At 41.8% G+C, this 18,386-nt stretch overlaps 3 protein-coding genes across 11 annotated transcripts in view; 2 read left to right on the top strand and 1 right to left on the bottom strand.

Moving 5' to 3' along the window:
• Positions 1 to 2,431, top strand: part of KNTC1 (kinetochore associated 1) — a 139,432-nt gene extending 137,001 nt beyond the window's left edge. For all 4 annotated transcript variants that reach the window (XM_061602350.1, XM_061602352.1, XM_061602351.1 and 1 more), the window contains 2 exons: positions 1,409 to 1,499; positions 2,022 to 2,431. In XM_061602350.1, coding sequence (XP_061458334.1) covers positions 1,409 to 1,499; positions 2,022 to 2,045 — 115 coding nt within the window. In that variant the 3' untranslated portion in view covers positions 2,046 to 2,431. The remainder of the gene's footprint in view (positions 1 to 1,408; positions 1,500 to 2,021) is intronic.
• VPS29 (VPS29 retromer complex component) lies at positions 2,416 to 9,793 on the bottom strand. The gene is made up of 4 exons (XM_061602366.1): positions 9,589 to 9,793; positions 4,076 to 4,267; positions 3,505 to 3,740; positions 2,416 to 2,817 (listed from the first exon to the last, which is right to left on the bottom strand). The coding sequence occupies exons 1-4, from the start codon at positions 9,589 to 9,591 to the stop codon at positions 2,700 to 2,702; spliced, it is 549 nt and encodes a 182-aa protein (XP_061458350.1). The 5' UTR covers positions 9,592 to 9,793; the 3' UTR covers positions 2,416 to 2,699.
• The window catches only part of RAD9B (RAD9 checkpoint clamp component B), a 33,525-nt gene continuing 24,818 nt past the window's right edge, over positions 9,680 to 18,386 (top strand). Inside the window, exons 1-2 of one of the 6 annotated variants that reach the window (XM_061602361.1) lie at positions 9,680 to 9,935; positions 16,168 to 16,238. Coding sequence is in view for 3 of the 6 variants with exons in the window: in XM_061602355.1 (XP_061458339.1) it covers positions 10,185 to 10,218; positions 16,168 to 16,238 (105 nt within the window). In the remaining 3 variants the exon portion in view is untranslated. Of the gene's footprint in view, positions 9,936 to 10,103; positions 10,219 to 15,661; positions 15,748 to 15,807; positions 16,060 to 16,167; positions 16,239 to 18,386 lie in introns of those variants that run through there. The other 5 variants (XM_061602355.1, XM_061602357.1, XM_061602360.1 and 2 more) reach the window with 5 other exon arrangements.

Genomic DNA, 18,386 nt, shown 5'->3' with positions numbered 1-18,386 from the left:
TTCCACACTGTGAAATTGTCAGGTTATTAATAAACAGGGGCCCAGAAATGTTCCAGCTTCAGAGCAATTTACCAAGAGCAAATAAACACCGAGGTGGAGAACCTATGGCTCGCCAAACATTGTCAGACTCCAGGTCCCATCAGCCCCAGTCAGCGTAGCCAATGGTCTGGTATAACGGAAGCTGGGAGACCAACAGCTGAAGGACCATGGGGCCCTCCCCCCCCCGGTACTGGCCAGGCGCTAGTGATTTCATTCCTTTGCTGTTGCCTGCACTACACCAGCCATCCTGCCCTGTAGTATTGCCATGGCACATGTTGGTAAAGCCCTGTCAAAATGACTGGCTTGCCTTAGCCTCACCTGAGGATGGACTAGATGTCTGAATTGGACAGGACTAGAAGCAGCTGTGAATGCTCAAGATTGCGTGTCTGTGGAGAAGGGTATGAAACTGTGCCGTTGGCAAATAGGTTTGAGGCCACATCTCATGGGTTTGAATTAGCTCCACCTTTAACATTGCCAGCACAATCCTATACATATCTACTGAAAAGTAAGCTCTACTGTGTTCAGTGGTGCTTACTCCCAGGGCAGTGGGTATGGGATTGATGCCTAACAATTAATGCTCGCTAAGCCACCTATAACAATTAGAGTTCATTACAATGTGAAACTTGCAGTGCAATTCTAACCACATCAATTTAGAAGAAAGTCCTATTGAATTCAGTGGGGCTTAGTCCCAGGTAAGTGAAATTAGAGTTGCAGCCTAAATCCACTAAGAATTCTACATATTGTAGTTGTAGGTTTCAGTAATTTGAGTACAAGTAGGGCATGCAAGTGTTGCACTGGATTTCACCAGTAGAGAAGTAGCCATGTGTTGGAGAAGAATGTCTTAACAGTTTCTAAAAACATATTATTTTAAGTGCAAGTTGCTCTGAAATGAAAAGGCTACAGTCAGACCCTTAGGTGTGCTTAAGCTCACTGGTTTAAGAGGGCTTAAGGCTGTAAACATAAGGACTTTCTAGGACAGCCTTTCCCAACCAGTGTGCCTCCAGATGTTGTTGGACTACAACTCCCATCTTCCTGACCATTGGTAATGCTAGCCGAGGCTGATGGGAGTTGTGGTCCAACAACATCTGGAGGCACACTGGTTGGAAAAGGCTGTTCTAGGGAGTAAGTCCAATTCAGTCCAGTGGGATGTACTTCCAAGTAAATGTGTTTAGGATTAAGTAACATATGCATCAAACTCTGCATTGGATTGTTGTCGAATACTTGCAGAAACCACATTTTCTGGTAGGATACCCTCCCCCTGGTACACATATCATGATTTTAGGAAAACACATGACCCTCTTCTGCTTCTTGCATAGTTCAAAAAGATTGAGATGTCTTCTGCTAATTGCTGTGTATATGTTTTGTACAGGATGGATGATGCAGCAGCCCTAATAACAGAGTATCTTAAAAAAAATAGAAATCCTCTTCCACAGGACAAGCTATCTTCAGAAGTTGTGAAGGTATTTTTTTTTAAATAAATCAACCCACCTAGAACTGAGTAAGACCCAAGACCAGCTTAGATGAAAATTGTTAGGCCATATGCCGCCCAGGGCTCCTACTGGGAGGATGGCAACAGATAGAGGGCCTTTTCAGTGGTGGCCCCCAAATTATGGAATGATCTTCTTGACAAGGTGTGCCTGGCGCCAACACTATTATCTTTTCAGCGTCAGGTTAAGACTTTCCTCTTCTCCCAGGCATTTTAGTATGTGTTTTTAAATTGCTTTTTAAAAAATGTGTTTTTAAATTTGTATATTTGTTTTTAATGTTTTTAATTGTTGTAAACCGCCCAGAGAGCTTCGGCTATGGGGCAGTATACAAATGCAATAAAATAAATAAACAAACATTTTGAATACATCAGCAATAAGCAAAGCTGTCAATCTGCAAGTTAAGATTCAGTTACTAATGAATTCTGACTATTTGATATATATTGCTTAGGCTTATATTGAAATTTGAATGGCTGGTAACTTTTTTTCCTCTCTCAGATGTACTTCAGTGAGCTGGCATAGATCTCTTGTCATAACAGCCAGGAAAACAAGAGACCCTGTTTTTATCTTCTAGAAGACAATGAGACTCCTAAGATGCCATTATAAAACTTAATATCAAACATAGAATTGCAACTGAAAGACTGTTATTGTGAGTTTTTTGCATTGTGTATATATATTTTTTAATTTACATACCTGCCCTCCTCTTATTACTGTTTATAGCTGACAGTTCCAAGCGTAGCTGTTTTTACTGACTCACTTGGCAATCCTTTTTGTATTCCTACACTGTAATAACTGTGTAATGAGTAAAACAAATGCTTATATGTACTTTGTGCGTTTGTTTCGTGACTTACCATAGATGTTGTATGCCATAAATAATGTTACCTTGACCAAATTAAAGTTAAAGTATTGTTTATTACAAGACAGGGAATAATGCACATGAATAGACAGAACTTTGCTGTGCACCTTGAACAGTATTTACAAGCATGAACACTTTTTTGGCAAAAGAGAAGAGTTAAGCCAAGGCATACTTTATAAGAAGTCAAGTACTATAAAACTTAAGTTGTCTACAACAGGATAAGAGGAGTCATTTCATAAGCTAACCATATTGCAAACACTGTGGAGTCTTGAGTGCATTTTGCAAAAAGAGAGAGAGAGAAGCCAAACAGAACAATTGCTTTAAGATTTCTTGTACTCAATTCTTTCTACTTTCACATCATCACCAATCAGCTGATAAACATAAGTGACAACAGTGGAAGCTTGGATATCCATCAGCACAAATGAAGGAATGATGTTGCTGTGGGAAAAAAATTGAGAGTTATTTTGCTGACAGCGTCAGTACTGAGCGAGTTCTTTAAAAGCTAAGGCTGCCTATCCTCTACCCTTTATGTAGGAGAAAGTCCTACTGAATTCACTGTGGGGAGAGGGGGACTCCCAGCCAGCATGGCCAGCGGTCAGGGATAATGTGAGCTGAAATCCAGTAATATGTGGAGGGCCACAGCTTTCATGTCTTTGTACTAAGTGGTCTTAAGTGAATCCCATTAGCACCCTCTAACAGCAACTTGACATACCAGTTGCCATTTCTGCTGCCTTGGTCAGGAAATACATTCAACGGACAGTTGTTATCAACTGATTTATCCTCTAGTGCCAAACACCTCTAAGTTGCTTCAAACAACTGAAATAACAACCAACTTGGTAACTTCTTTCAGCAGGAGTACCAACAACCTATCTAAGGTGTTGAGTCTTTAAAAGTGAACTTCTTCCATAATTTTGGTCAAAAGTATATAGTCCCTTACTGGAAGTAGCTTTGAGATCAAAAGTTTATTCCAGAGTGCAAAGAAATGCTAGGACTAGATTCAGTAACGCTTTCTGCACCCAAAACTATGAATTCATGCAATAACAAGCAGCCATGAGTACTTCAGTCAATTAACTAGTAACTAATGACCACATCACTCAAATAGTATATTGTGGTATATAAACTTACTTTTCCAAAGCACTATAGGCTCCTGTTGCTGATCCAGGGTTGATATAGAACTTGTTTTCATGTTCAAATGCTTCAAATTTGTGCGTGTGCCCTGAAATTAGGATGTCCACGTCAAATTGCCTTTGCAGTAATGCCAGGCTCGCCACATCGCCCCATGGAATAACTTGATGGCCATGGATCAGCCCAATCTTAAACTGTCCAACAGTTACAACTTTCTGCTCAGGATAATTCAAATTCTAGGATTGAAGAGACAGCCTGTAAGTTACATATACACCAAGAGTCCTTTGCCACCCTTCTTATCCGTTCCATTGAAAGATGCCATTTTGTATTCTTAAAAATGACCAAAGAACAGCACTGCAGTTAATTGGTCAACTAACAGTAGTACTATTGTGTAATATGCCAAACAAGTAGCATATACCCACACACACCCCATTCTCCCAAGAGAAGCTAAGACATGCAAAGTCAATAATTCTGTAAAAACTTAGCTTTGTAGTTAAATGTAAATAAAGGTACAATACAAATTTGGAACAGAAATCTACAGTCTCTCTCCCCGACCAGCAGTTGCCGTTACCTCATCAAAATCCCCTCTAACTACATGAACATCACCAGCCAGGGTCTTGAGGTAGTCATAGCTTTCCTTCGTGCAGAGGTTTCCAGTGCAGAGAATGTGCTGTATTTTTCCTGGAACCAGCAATTTCTTGAATTTAGCTGGCAGGCTGTTGCAGCGGTGCGGGATATGAAGGTCTCCCAACACTAACACCAACTTATAAAGGAGTAAAAGGAAAGAAGACACACTTAGGCCTCTAGCAACATATCAAGAAACCTTGTCCCAAATTATTTCATGATTCCTCCATTTATGTAGAGATTTAGCATAGTGATATAAGGTAATAAAGTTTGCCTAAAATCAGAGCATCCCCATAAAGCTTCAGTAGGATTGTGGCATACTTTTTGCGCTTTGTAATTCTTTCCAAATCCTGTGACACTTGGATATAAAGAAATTTTTAAACTGTTTTGATTCCACTGCAGATAAATCTGTGGCATAAAACCCAAACATGACAATCACAGTGTTTGTACCTTGTATTGGGCTGGTGAAAAGTGATGACTTTACTCTCAAGACAAAGTAAAAAAAAAATTATACCATATAAGCAGACAACTGTTGCTTTGGTGCAGTGAGGCCTGCGTGAGTCAGATGCAGGTAAATGAGGTATGTCATAAGCAAAACACGCAATGCTGAGCATTGCACTACCCCTAACGTCAGCAAAAGGAACTGAGGACATGCACACTTTGCACCGGTAGGAATCTACAGCCACAAAATGTCTTTTAGCTTAAACACACAAGCACATCAAGCTCCAAACTCTGGTCACTACCCATGAGAATGCCAACTTGCTTGTGCTGATCAAAACAGTGTACCAGCAGGCACACACAGATTAGGATGCAAGACTTGCATTGTGATATATAGGCCTTAATTCAATAGTTCTCAAACCTGAGGGAACCTTTGTCACCCTGATTTGTCTGCCAAGGAGCCACAGAGGATTCTGGGAAGCATTCAAGAGCATACACAGAGTTCACATGGAGTGCTGGCAAAGCCTACAGGGCCTTATCATCATACTGTGTAAATAAGAGTCCATTGCAGAACACACCCCACACTCCTCCATTGCTGCAGATTGCAGGGAAGACCTGATCATGGTAGACAGGCTATTTTTCAGGGAAGCTCAGCTGCTATGACTGATCTTCTCCCTGAGAAACAGCTGACAGGCTTATGAAGAATGCCAGAGTTCACTGGCAGACACTTTACTCTAAACTGAGACAGTGGCTTCAAAGTCATCACAATGAAGCATCATGATAGAGTTTGACCACAATGAAACTAGTTGCAGCATCCTCTGCAGACAACAAGACACTGTTCTTCAGTCTGTAACTATGTATGCATTTCAATAGCCACTAAGCAAGTTGCCACCTACCACCACCAATGTTAGCAAGAGGCCAAGATGAACAAACTTACTCTGTGCCCAGCCTGATTGGATGAAGAAGTTGATTGCAGACAGGTGGGGGTGGGGGAAGAGGGGAATGGGGAAAAACGGCGAGACATGAACAATGTTAAATAAAAAGGAAGCAACAGAAAAGGAAACATCTCAAGCCAAATTAATAGGCAAATTGTCAATTAAATCTGAATGTTAGGAAAGGAAATGTTAAAAAAACTGATTTGTGCAACTGACACTATGAAGCAGAAGTGGGAAACCAGGCCCAGATGCCAAATGCAGGTCTCGGGACTCTCACTAGGCCACATCCCCACAGCACACCCCTCACTGGCCCTGTTTCATGCCCTTCTCCAGTGCTTTTGTCTGGCTGAAATGTGTCCCTGAACTGTGATAATTCCTCTTGTTTGCCCGAGTGGAGAATGAAGAGATGTGGGTGGTTACAGAAACCTCTTACTTTTCCATGGCTGGAATATATGTTTATGCCACAAACATAAGAGTCGTGTCAACTGATCTGCCTGCGGTTGCCTCCTGCCCCTGGAATGTGTTCCCCATGATAGAATGTGGGCCTCAGCTGAAAAATGTTCCCCAACCCTAACATGAAGATGAATGGAAGAGCTTTTTCAGCATTCTCTAAACAGGTCAAAATCTCTTGTCATTTTCCAATGAGACATGAAGACAGGGCTGGGGAACCTGTGACCCTCCACATACTGTTGGAGTCCATCATCCCTGCTCGTTGGCCATGCTGGCTGGGGCTGAGTTGTAAGTCCAATAACATTAAGAGTGCCACAGACTTCCTGTCCCTACACTACAGTCTTATGCACACGGACCACAATCCACCACAGCCTTGCAGGTATAGAAACTCCAATGCCCATATTGACTTTCCCATTCAGTGCAGTGGGGAAGCTAGCTCTATGTGCATGAAGGTGGAGCTGACCCATATATTGAACAAATGCAAAAAAAATGAGAGAGCAATATAAATGGGATACAAGATGTGGGTCATTAGCTTAGGAATAATTTTCCCTGCACATGCTTCATTTTAGTTTACAATCAAAAGTACACTTTCTTAAGAACTAAGCATTTATTCAAATATCCTCTTTCTTACTCTGCTACTATAATACACCCAGTTAGGTTCAAAGATGATACCATTCTATCAGTGATACTGAGGGCTGCATCCAACTTTGTGCAAGCAGAGTTCCACTTGCCCAATGGGTCTTCCATTTCCACATGCCTAAAAATATGGACCACTGCTCCAGAGGACCCCCCCCCAACCATATGGGCTACAAAGAAAACCAAGATTCTCAAGAAGCTGAATTTTGAGCCCCAAAACCCACAACTTCCACTTTTTGTATATCTAACCAGGATTTCTGCAAACACAGAGACCAGCCTGAGGATTGCAGGCATTGTCCAGCATTGTTTACCTTGCACATGCCACTTCCTTGGCTGCTTCAGTGAAATGCACTGCTTGCACATAGCAGCCATGTCAAGAAAAAAGGATCAAGCTGTCTAAGGCCATGCAATTTCCACAAGGGACAAATTTTCTTGTACTAGCAAGCCCTGTCACATATTCTCATTCGCCTTCTGACTATTCTTACCAGTGAGTTTCATGTTATACTGACACACAGTGCATGACGACTCATTTTATGGATTCATAATGCTTCCAAGGGATTAGCCAAACATAATTATGAGAGAGACATTATTGCCATAAACACCATGAATGCAGGTGAGTTAATGTATTGCAGGAAGGTAATCAAAACTATTGTTAATGTAAAGCAAGGCAAAATCAGAAGAAATGCAGAAAAACCTCAGGGAAGGTTACTGGATGCAAAATGTATTGGGAAGTTGTCTTGACAAGCAAACAGCTCCCTGAGACAATATCACAACACTGTCATTTTCTCAAACCGTTTTGCATCTGTCACCCAGAGCACCAGGGGTATTTCACTTGTAAGAAAATTAGCCCTTCTCTACTGAAACCAAGGAGAGTTCCTCCTAAGTCCTTGCATTTAGATATAGGATGTAGTTTAAAATGAAAACTCCTTGGGGACAGGGACTTATCCCCCACTACACCAGTACATTGATGGTGCTGTATAAACAAGACAACAACTCCAGGGATAAAGACTGAGGAAATGATCTGACTGGGTGTGAAGCTATCAGGACTGGAGTGTAGGAAGATTATCCTTACCTCTTTAAGATACTCAGTAATCCTTATAACAGCAGCCCATTATAAGGTCAATATTATGCCACAATAAAAAGGTCAGCCCTTTAGGAGCAATAGATGCTTTGTCATTAAGCCCATCCCACCCTGAAGTGACTTCATTAGTCCCAAAGAATAATCTGAAGGCACCACTATGGTGCAGCCCCTTTGCTGAAGAGGAGCAGGTCTGGGACTGATCAGTGTCTCAATAGAGACCAGCCTGGGAATCTTAGGCGTTCAACATGGAGAAAGAGTGGGATATACATTTAGTATATGTTCTTTAAAAAGTTATATTCCACCTTTGGATACTGAAATTTAATGTAGCTAATCAGATACACAATATTATTTCATACAAGGTCAAACTATTTGTCCATCTAGCTTAGTGTTGTCTACTCTGGCTGGCAGCAGCTCTCCAAGATGTCAAGCAGAGAAGGTATTTCCCATCTATATGAGATCCTTTTAACTGGTGATGCTGAGGAGACTAACCCTGGGACATTCTGCATGTAAAGCAAGGGCTCTGCCACCAGGCTACAGCCCCAGAGGTTTTAAGTGCACCAAGTTACTTTGATTTTTTGTAGGCTTTACTATCGTTAATAGTTACTTACAAAAACCAAATCTAGAAATGGGTATGACAGAAATTTAAATCTAGGCACATAATTAATAATAATTCAATTTGTTGAGTCAACTGCCAGGTATTAACTGCTGGCTTTTATTCTTAATTTTGTTTTATTTCTTATCTCATTTGTTATATCATATTCATCACTCCTTTTCTATACTGTGATAATCTGTGACAACAAGGAATCAACTAGAACTCGAATGAATAGAATTAAACACAATTAATCCAGTTATTTAATGGTGGGGAGAAGATTTGAATTGGGGGCTTCCTAACCGTTGATTTTAACTGAGTTGGGTTTTATGTGCAGGAAACACACAGCACACGTTAGGAAAACTATTGTTCACTGATAGCGTAGATTTCAGTAATATGGACAAAGGTGAAGTTTGCAAAGGCCATTTGTGTATACCAAGAAACTGTGATCCTCACCATAGCTAAGTGGCAGAGTGTCTTCCTTGCATGTAGAATTTCCCAGGTTCAATCCCCAAGCCCTTCCAGGTAGGGATGGGAATGCCTCCTACCTGAAACCCTGGAGAGCCACTGCCTGTCAATGTAAACAATACTGATCTAGATGGACCAAATGATCCAATTCAATAGAAAGCGACTTTCTCTGTCTCTGGACTACAACTCCTATCATTTATAATACATTTATATAGCATCTTTCATACATAATAACAAAGTAGAGCCATAGAGCCATGTTAGAGCCGTACGACAATGGAACCAATTACCTAGAGAGGTAGCACGCCCTCCGACACTGGAGGCATTCAAGAGGCAGCTGGACAGCCATCTGTTGGGCATGCTTTGATTTGGATTCCTGCATTGAGCAGGGAGTTGGACTTGATAGCCTTATAGGCCCCTTCCAACTCTACTATTCTATGATTCTATGTAATACACACACACAAAAACCCACAAAAAAATCGATAAAATTACCAAAATCGGCCATGCTGGCTGACGGGAGCTGTGAGCCCAGCAGCCAACTCTGCTGAATGCAATTAAGGCAGCCTTCCCTAATTCTGTGGGTCCCCACCACCACATTGCTGGGCTCCTTCTCTCATCAGGGCAGCCATCGTGAGAGATGCGAGTCCAGCTACAAATATGGGGATGGCACCAGGCTGGCGAAGGCTGCGATAACGTTTATTATTATGGCTTACAGCTCGTGTTCCCAAACCTCAAAATCCCAGCAGGGTTTTTTTGGGGGGATAGGGATTGGGGGCTGACTAAATGGGTTCAGGGAACAGGGCGCATCTTTCCATTCTCCTCCTTCATCACTCCTCTCAACTCTCCCCCTTCCCAGAACAACTCACCATTTTGGGGGGTCCCCTCAGCACCGCTCCTTCAGCTCCTACCCTTCGCCACTTCCGGTGTGCAGATTCCCTAAACCGGAAGTCACACCTACGGAAACCGGAGCGGGGCCAACACGACCCACCACGCTACAGAACGCTTTGCGGAGACTCCTTGCCCAGACAGAGCAGAGGAGGCGGAGCTTGTTCCTTTTCCAATAAAAAAAAAAAAGCAGGAACGGCCAGGGTAGTGGAAAAAGAAAGTAGGAGGTCTACATCCGGGTACCTGCTCGCAAGTCCAAAGGGCGATAGGTTGCCTATAGACACTTCCGGCTACCGATTGATGCACTGCCAATAACGAAGGGAAGAAGGTGGGCGTGGAGCTGTTTCTCTCATTATGCGTCTCTTGCCCCGCATATGGCGGCATTGGAATGGAAATCGGAAGTGAGGATTGCACACTCGTGTCTTTCCCCCCTCCTTTCCTTCTAACCACCGCGGTTCTCTTCGCGCTATTTTCCTCAGACTGGTTTTCCCGCCTCTTTGCGAGTTGCTTACTAGGGGAGGGCGACAAGGCGTTTCTGTTCCCCTTTTTGGGGTGTCATCCCCATCTCTCCCTCACCATGAAGTGCGTTATTGGGGGCGCCCATGTTAGAGGTAGCCCCAGATGCATAGAGAACCTATTTAAAATACAGATGCTGTTACTAGCTTAGTATTAATTATGATAATTTATATTCCACCCTTCTTTCTCTCCCCCCAGAGCAGCTTAACTACACGAACATAAAATCAGACAATACCACTTAAAGCCGTACATTTTCTACAGTGATGTAGCAAAACAAGAGAAATTAAAGTGTTAAAACAAAATGTTCCAGCTTTTGCCTTCTTCACCTTCTGTGATGTGAAAGTCGAAAAAAACAGCAAAGGTGGTCATGTTGGAGCTTCCCCTCTCCCTAAAATTATAGTAGATGCTCTAACTACGGCAATTATTAATAATAAAGTGCTTAAAATGTAAGGCACTGTACAAATCACATAATACAGGCTGACTAATAGGAATATAAGCCAGAGACCTTTTGATGCACTGTTAATTTCACAGTTTTTTGTTTTTTAGGGAGCATCTCTTTATAGAAAGTCAAACCATTTAAATTGCTTATATTTTGTGTCTTGATGGACTTACGGTATTAAATATTTTTGTAAAACTTGAGTTATATACATACTGATTAGAGGGAAACAAAGTAAATTCAGTTACCCACTTGCCTGTGTAATTTCCTTCAAATATATGCCACTGTCAACAGAAATAGGAAACAACAAACATAAAATGGAGGGGGATCAAGCAGTTGTTGTCACCTGCAACGTGTGCGCTACGTTCATCTTCTTAACGGAAACCAGACACGATTACACTTGCAGCAAGTGCAGATTGGTGGCGCTCCTAGATGAAAAGGTCAGGGGGCTGCAGCAACGCATAGACACCCTGCGACTTATCAGAGAAGATGAGGACTTCCTCAATAGAACACAAGAGGAATTAAGGGAGCGACACAAAGTACAGGAAGAAAGTGACAAGGAAGAAGAGGACTGCAACAGCAACAAATCCCCGTGGAGGATTGTCACTGTCAGGGCAAGGAAAAACAGGAAGGAGTCAGAACTGCTGCAACTAACAAATCACTTTCAGCGTCTCTCGGCAGACAGCACCCCTGAAGAGCCTCAACAAACTCACCTGCATCAAGAGACACTGACTGCAAAGGAAAACTCCACACCCCAGAATAAGGAAGCTCATGCAACCACCGCTCGCGGCAAAAAGAGGAGGGTGCTGGTGGTTGGAGACTCGTTGCTCAGGGGGGTAGAGGCACCGGTATGCCAGCCAGACAAAATGAATTGGGAAGTCTGTTGTCTCCCTGGAGCACACATCCGGGACGTCGCTGACAACCTGCCGAGGCTCATTGGGAAACAAGATAGGTACCCCTTTCTCCTCATCCATGTGGGCACGAATGACACAGCCAGAAACACCTTGGAACAGATCACCTCAGACTATGAGGCTCTGGGTAGGAAGGTCAAGGATTTGGGGGCGCAGGTGGTCTTCTCGTCAATTCTTCCCGTGAAGGATAGAGGACTACAAAGGGAAAGGAAGATACTGCAGGTCAACGACTGGTTACGCAGATGGTGTCGACGGGAGAGGTTTGGATTCTGGGACCATGGTCTAAGCTTCTTGGAGGGGGGACTGTTGGCAAGAGGTGGGCTGCACCTCACGAGGACTGGGAAGAATCTCTTTGGCAGAAGTATGGCAAAACTCATCAAGAGGGCTTTAAACTAAAGCCTCTGGGGGATGGAGATGATAGCTTAAATACCGATCCAAAGACAGCGGGTTGTAAACGCAACGATTTGAAGGGTACAGGAGACACTGGGAGGGAGAAAGGGATGCACGGCAAAGCTCACAGTATATTAACGGAGGAATCCAATCAGGACAAAAGAGACTTCTGGTGTCTATATACCAACACGCGGAGCTTGGGAAACAAGCAAGGGGAGCTTGAAGTCTTAGTGCATCAAGGCAAATATGACTTCATAGGGATAACAGAGACTTGGTGGGATGACTCCCATGATTGGAATATAGCCATTCAAGGATATAAACTCTACAGAAAGAATAGAAGCAGCAGAAAAGGAGGGGGAGTAGCATTATACGTCAAAGACAAATACACCTCTATGGAAATCCAAGAGAGCGAACAAAGGGGTCCGGTAGAGACCATTTGGGTAAAAATAAATGGAGAAACAAATAAAACCGACATGGTAGTAGGTGTCTACTACAGAACCCCTGGCCAAGAAGAGGTGGTAGATGAGGCCTTTCTCAAACAAATCTCTGAAATCTCAAGGAGGCAAGAAGTAGTAGTGATGGGGTACTTCAACTACCCGGATATCTGCTGGGAGACAAACTCCGCGAAGCACAAAGCCTCCAGCAAATTCCTGATGGGCCTTGCTGATAATTTCCTCTTTCAAAAAGTAGAAGAAGGAACAAGGGGATCGGCAATCCTGGACCTGATCTTAACTAACAGGGACAAATTGGTCACGGGAATTAAAGCGGTCGGTACCTTGGGGGAAAGTGACCACGTAATGCTGGAATTCAGGATTCTGGGGAAAGCCAAAGAAGAATATAGTCAAACATGGACCTTGGATTTCAGGAAAGCCGATTTTAGCAAGCTCAGGGAAATGATGGGTAGGATCCCGTGGCTAGATAGACTAAAGAAAAAAGGAGCCCAAGAAGCGTGGGAGTTCATGAAGAACGTATTACAAAAAGCGCAATCGCAAACAATTCCAAAGAGAAAGAAAAACGGAAGACATCGGAAAAAGCCAATGTGGCTATACGGAAGACTGGTGGAGGAGGTAAAAGTAAAAAAGAGCATGTATAAAGAATGGAAGGAAGGACGCATCACCAAGGAAGAGTACCAACGAGTGGCTCGGGCTTGCAGGAATAGCGTAAGGAAAGCTAAAACCCAGAATGAGCTGAGGCTGGCGAGGGAAGCGAGGAACAACAAAATGGGGTTTTTCAGATATGTTCAAAGCAAGAGAAAGACCAAGGAAATGGTGGGACTGCTGCTCAATGAGGATGGCAAAATGTTGACAGATAACAAGGAAAAGGCAGAACTGCTCAACACCTATTTTGCCTCCGTTTTCTCCCCAAAAGGGAACAGTGTGCAACCTTGCATCGGTAGCAATCTCAGTAAGGGGTCGGGATTGCAGTTCGAGATTGATAAGGAGATAGTCAGGAAATACCTAGTTAACCTAAATGAGTTCAAATCTCCAGGGCCTGATGAACTGCATCCCAGAGTATTGAAGGAACTTGCGGATGTACTCTCGGAACCTCTTGCCATCATCTTTGAGAAATCCTGGAGAACGGGAGAGGTGCCGGAGGATTGGAGACGGGCAAACGTCGTCCCGCTCTTTTAAAAGGGTAAAAAAGAAGATCCGGGGAATTACAGGCTGGTCAGTCTGACTTCAATACCGGGAAAGATATTGGAACGGATAATAAAAGAGTCCATTGGCAACTATCTAGATGACAATGCTGTGATTAGTAGGAGCCAGCATCTCTTTTTTTGATTGGGTCACTAGCTTAGTAGATGGTGGAAATGCTGTAGATGTCATCTATCTAGATTTCAGCAAAGCGTTTGACAAAGTCCCCCACGACCTTTTGATTAGCAAACTCGTCAAATGCGGACTAGATGGAAATAGTGTCAGGTGGATTCACAACTGGTTGGAAAACCGTACTCAAAGAGTGGTCGTCGGTGGCTCTGCTTCGGACTGGAAGGAGGTTTCGAGTGGAGTGCCACAGGGTTCTGTCCTGGGGCCAATACTCTTCAACATTTTTATCAATGACTTAGATGATGGGGTGGAGGGAAGCCGTATGAAGTTTGTGGATGATACGAAACTGGGAGGGATAGCTAACACAATGGAAGACAGGAATAAAATCCAAAGGGACCTGGATAGACTAGAAAATTGGGCTGAAATTAATAAAATGAAATTGAATGAAATGAAAATGAAATAAAATGAAATGAAAAATGAAAGACAAATGCAGGATTCTGCATTTAGGCCACAAAAACAAAATGCACGGGTACAGGATGGGAAATACCCAGCTTAGCAATAGTGCGTGTGAGAAGGACCTTGGAATTGTAGTGGATCGCAAGTTGAACATGACCCAGCAGTGTGATGCTGCTGCAAAAAAGGCAAACACGGTTTTGGGATGCATAAACAGAGCTATAGTTTCCAGGTCGAGGGAAGTAATAGTCCCACTATATTCTGCATTAGTCAGGCCTCATCTGGAATACTACGTTCAGTTCTGGGCGCCTCATTTTAAGAAAGATATAGACAAGTTAGAGCGGGTTCAGAAGAGGGCGACGAGGATGATAGCCGGTATGGAGAACAAGTCTTATGAGGAAAGGTTGAAGGAACTTGGCATGTTCAGTCTGGTGAAGAGAAGGCTGAGGGGTGACATGATTATACTCTTTAAGTACCTGAAGGGCTGTCACATAGAGGAGGGTACAGATTTGTTCACTGCTGCCCCAGAGGGTAGGACTAGGTCTAATGGTTTTAAGTTGCAGGAGCGTAGATTCAGATTGGACATTAGAAGGAACTTCTAAGGCAGTTCGGCAATGGAACCGACTGCCTAGGGAGGTGGTGGGATCCCCTTTGCTGGATGTCTTCAAGCAGAGGCTGGACAGCTATCTGCGGGAGATGCTCTAGCTGTGGATTTCCTGCTATGAGCAGAGGGCTGGACTCGATGGCCTACAAGGCCCCTTCCAACTCTATGATTCTATGATTCTATGCCATTTTTGCATTGTCCATTGTGTAGCATTTATACTGATACTTTAAATTTTACACACATACATATACTGAAAAAATAGGCAGAAGCAAATGGCTAGTAGCACCAGTTCAAATGCATACAGTATATATGACACACATACATATATATAGCACAGCACATGTATCTTGCCATGCTACTATATTTCAGATGTATTATGGTATAAAATTTATCAGTATGATCTCAAAATATATCAAGATGACCCAAGGGTTAATTACACTGATAAATTTTTAAGAGCATCTTGATCCCTGTAAATTAAATTAAAGAATGAGGTTGCCTTCAGATAGTGTCCCGGTGGTGGTGAGAAATTAAATAAGTAGGCCTGACCTCAATAATCTGATCATAGCGAATAGCTATGCATTGCTGTGAACTGGCAATTAAATTCCATTTTGAACTGAAAAGTAGTGCTGCAGGGGAAGGTTTGAAGCCTGTGTAACAATTGCAGGCACACAGTCACACCTTTCTGCCCCAAATTAACTGATCCATATTCCAGACTAAAACCTATCTCCTATTCTTGAACTTGCCATCAAATTTCCAGGCTTTAATTATTCCTTAAACCATTGACATCTGTCTGTCAGTTGCCTATTTTTGTCTTGTAGATAGGGTTGCCAGGCTCAGGGCCTGAGAATAATTCTGTATCTTTAACAGAAGAGAACATTCTTGGTTGCAGCCTCCAAGAGGTCTTCTGTATCTTTAAAAGTTGTGCAGGAGGAAGGGAGAATTTCACCTTGTGGTTTTTCCCATTACAATGTTGCAAGAAAACCTGCACTTGGCTGAATTTTCTCTTCTGTTAAAGACACAGAATCATTCTCAGACCCTGAGCCTGGCAACCCTACTTGCAGAGTATGGTAGGACAAACTGATGTAGGATGTGCACACTGTAAAATTAAAATGAAGAAGCTTAATGCTTTCAGTAGGAGTTCTAATGGAAAAAATGTGTACAGAATTTGGTGTTTCTCTCACGCTGCTCCATAATTAGCATAAATCAGATTATCTAAATCCTTGTATTTTTTGTTTGTTTGTTTCTGAGTGCAGGAGGAAGAATCAGGTGCTTTCCCTTTTAGTGACTCTAACATATTGTGGGTTGTTATATAGCTAACAGCACACTCTTATACAGTACAAAAACCTACTCAGAAGTCTCACTGAGCTCAAATGAACTTGGTCAGTATACCTACTGCCCATGATAAGCTGGGCTGAACCAACTTGTATAGGTTTGCATTGTATATTGAAAAGGGACAACACTAATATATTTTAAAATCTTCTCTACAGTATTTGGAAGGGCCATACATGCCATAGCACGAATCAGTGATGAATTTTGGTTTGATCCTATTGAAAAAGGAGTAAGTACATATTCAGAGTTTAAAAAACAAATATGGAATTAAATAATGGATTAAGTGGGAAAATGACCCCTGCCCCAGAAAATTACCCAGCAGTTGAAGACCTTTTTATTCCCCCAAACATTCAGTCAGAACTTATTTTTTTATGGATACTGATTGTTAAAAATGCTTTATATACTAAAACCCCATTAAAATATCTTAATATTTACTCCATTTAAATAGTCCCTAGTAAAAAATAAAAACCACACAGAATGGAAGAATACATCTAAAAATCCAACACTACCTATCCAGATAATTCCATTATAGAATATAGCTAATTTGTGCATCTTTACATTATCCTATTTGAGCTTCTATTCCACAAATAATAATTGCATTGCATCCAACAGAACAAGCATGTATAACTTACGTAATAATAAGAAACCATATTTTTGAGCCATTCTGGCACAGATAGAATTGTAATGGATCCCCACTAGTTTACTGTCAACATTTAATGTTTTTTGTAAACCACTTAAGAGATTTTTTACAGTCAAGCAGTATATACATTTTGTTAAAATATACAAACATTATGTTCACTAATAACATAGATCACTGGTCTTTGTTTGCCCAATTATTAACTTCTCTCTGCAGAAACAGTTTTCTTTAATGATCTGAGAGAAATTTCTTATCCTTCACAACGCTGTATAGCACTTTCTTTATAGCATTCCAAAAAGGATTTGAATGGTGGCATATGTATTGGTTAGGAGACCTCCAGCTGTCAAAAGACCAACAAGGCAAATTATGTTAACCATATTCCTATTACAGCTTTACAGTCAAGATCTGAAAAAGCAAAATATTTGTTTCATTTTTTATGCAAAGTAGAAGAGAATGGGGACAAGAGCTTCACAGGGGGAAAGGGGTTTTGAATAGATATGTAAAAGACGTAAGACAGGTGGCAGGCAGCAAATAGATGTTGTGGGAGGCAGTTCTAAGCATATATAGAAGCAAAAGAGAAAAGGCTGTCTTTTGAGGAAGTTATTATTATTAATTAAATTTATATCCTGCCCTTCCTCCCAGAAGAAGCCCAGAGCAACAAACAAAAACACTAAAAACACTGTAAAACATCTTAAAAACAAAAGACTTAAAACGTATTAAAACATCTTTAAATATATATTTTTAAAAGCTTTAAAAACAGGTTTTAAATAAAAGCTTTAAAAACATCTTAAAAAGCAATTCCAACACAGATGCAGACTAGAAAATAGGAGACCTTCAGGCAGCAGAGCAAGGTGGAACTTGAGGAGCAAAGATCACATGCAAGCCAGAGAGGGGAGCAAGGCCATGGTGGGCTTTGGAGGACCAAGGTGGTGTTTGATCTAGGTCGGAAATCCAGGCATGCTATAAAGGGGACACAGAAAAGGTGGGCTTTGAGTAGAGATTTGAAGGAAGGAAGGGAAGTGTCATTGCAAGGTGTTGGGGCAGCAAGGTTAAAAGAACAGTGTTTATTATCTACAGATACACTTTTAATATTTCAGTATTAAATATTGTAATGTTCATATAAGTGCCAACCTATGCATATAATGTATTATCACATAGCTACTAAGATCAATCAATCAATCAATCAATCAATCAATCAATCAATCAATCAATCAATCAATCAATCAATCAATCAATACTTTATTTGCTTATGGCCATGGGCCATTGCAACATGAAACAGTAAAGCAATAGTTCTAAAATACATTTAAAATAAGGAGATAAATCAACAATTTATTTACACATTGAGATAACATACTTTTCTCTGATCTTTCTGGCAGCAAGAGCAAAATTTGCCACCGCAATAGTAGTTTGGTTATTACTGTCCATCAAAAGTGCAATTATCAATTCATTAAAAGAAAGACCGCTGGAAAATCATGGAAGAGGAGCCAGAAATTTTCCTCTAGGATGAAGATAGAGAGGGCAGAGTAACATATAGTGTATTAAGTCCTCAAGGGCCATACAACCAAAAATGCAAAAACGATTTGCGAACGGAATTCCCTTATATCGGCCCTCTAAAATGGCAGTAGGCATGGCTTGGAACCTCAGCTCTGTAAAAGCTTTACGTAACGGAGCACGAGTCAGAGTATTAAAATAAGATGGTGGAGCGTGATTAAGTTTTATTTGGGGGAACCACGGGGAGAA

This window comes from Rhineura floridana, chromosome 19 (genome assembly GCF_030035675.1).
Source record: "Rhineura floridana isolate rRhiFlo1 chromosome 19, rRhiFlo1.hap2, whole genome shotgun sequence".
NCBI lineage: Eukaryota > Metazoa > Chordata > Lepidosauria > Squamata > Rhineuridae > Rhineura > Rhineura floridana.
This window is presented reverse-complemented; position numbering and strand designations above follow the sequence as displayed.

Coding starts and splice junctions, on each gene's coding strand:
- VPS29 (XM_061602366.1), bottom strand. Junction 3,741..4,075: donor TTAGAGGGGATTTTGATGAG/GTAACGGCAACT, acceptor CTTCAATCCTAG/AATTTGAATTATCCTGAGCA. Junction 2,818..3,504: donor GCCTATAGTGCTTTGGAAAA/GTAAGTTTATAT, acceptor TTTTTCCCACAG/CAACATCATTCCTTCATTTG.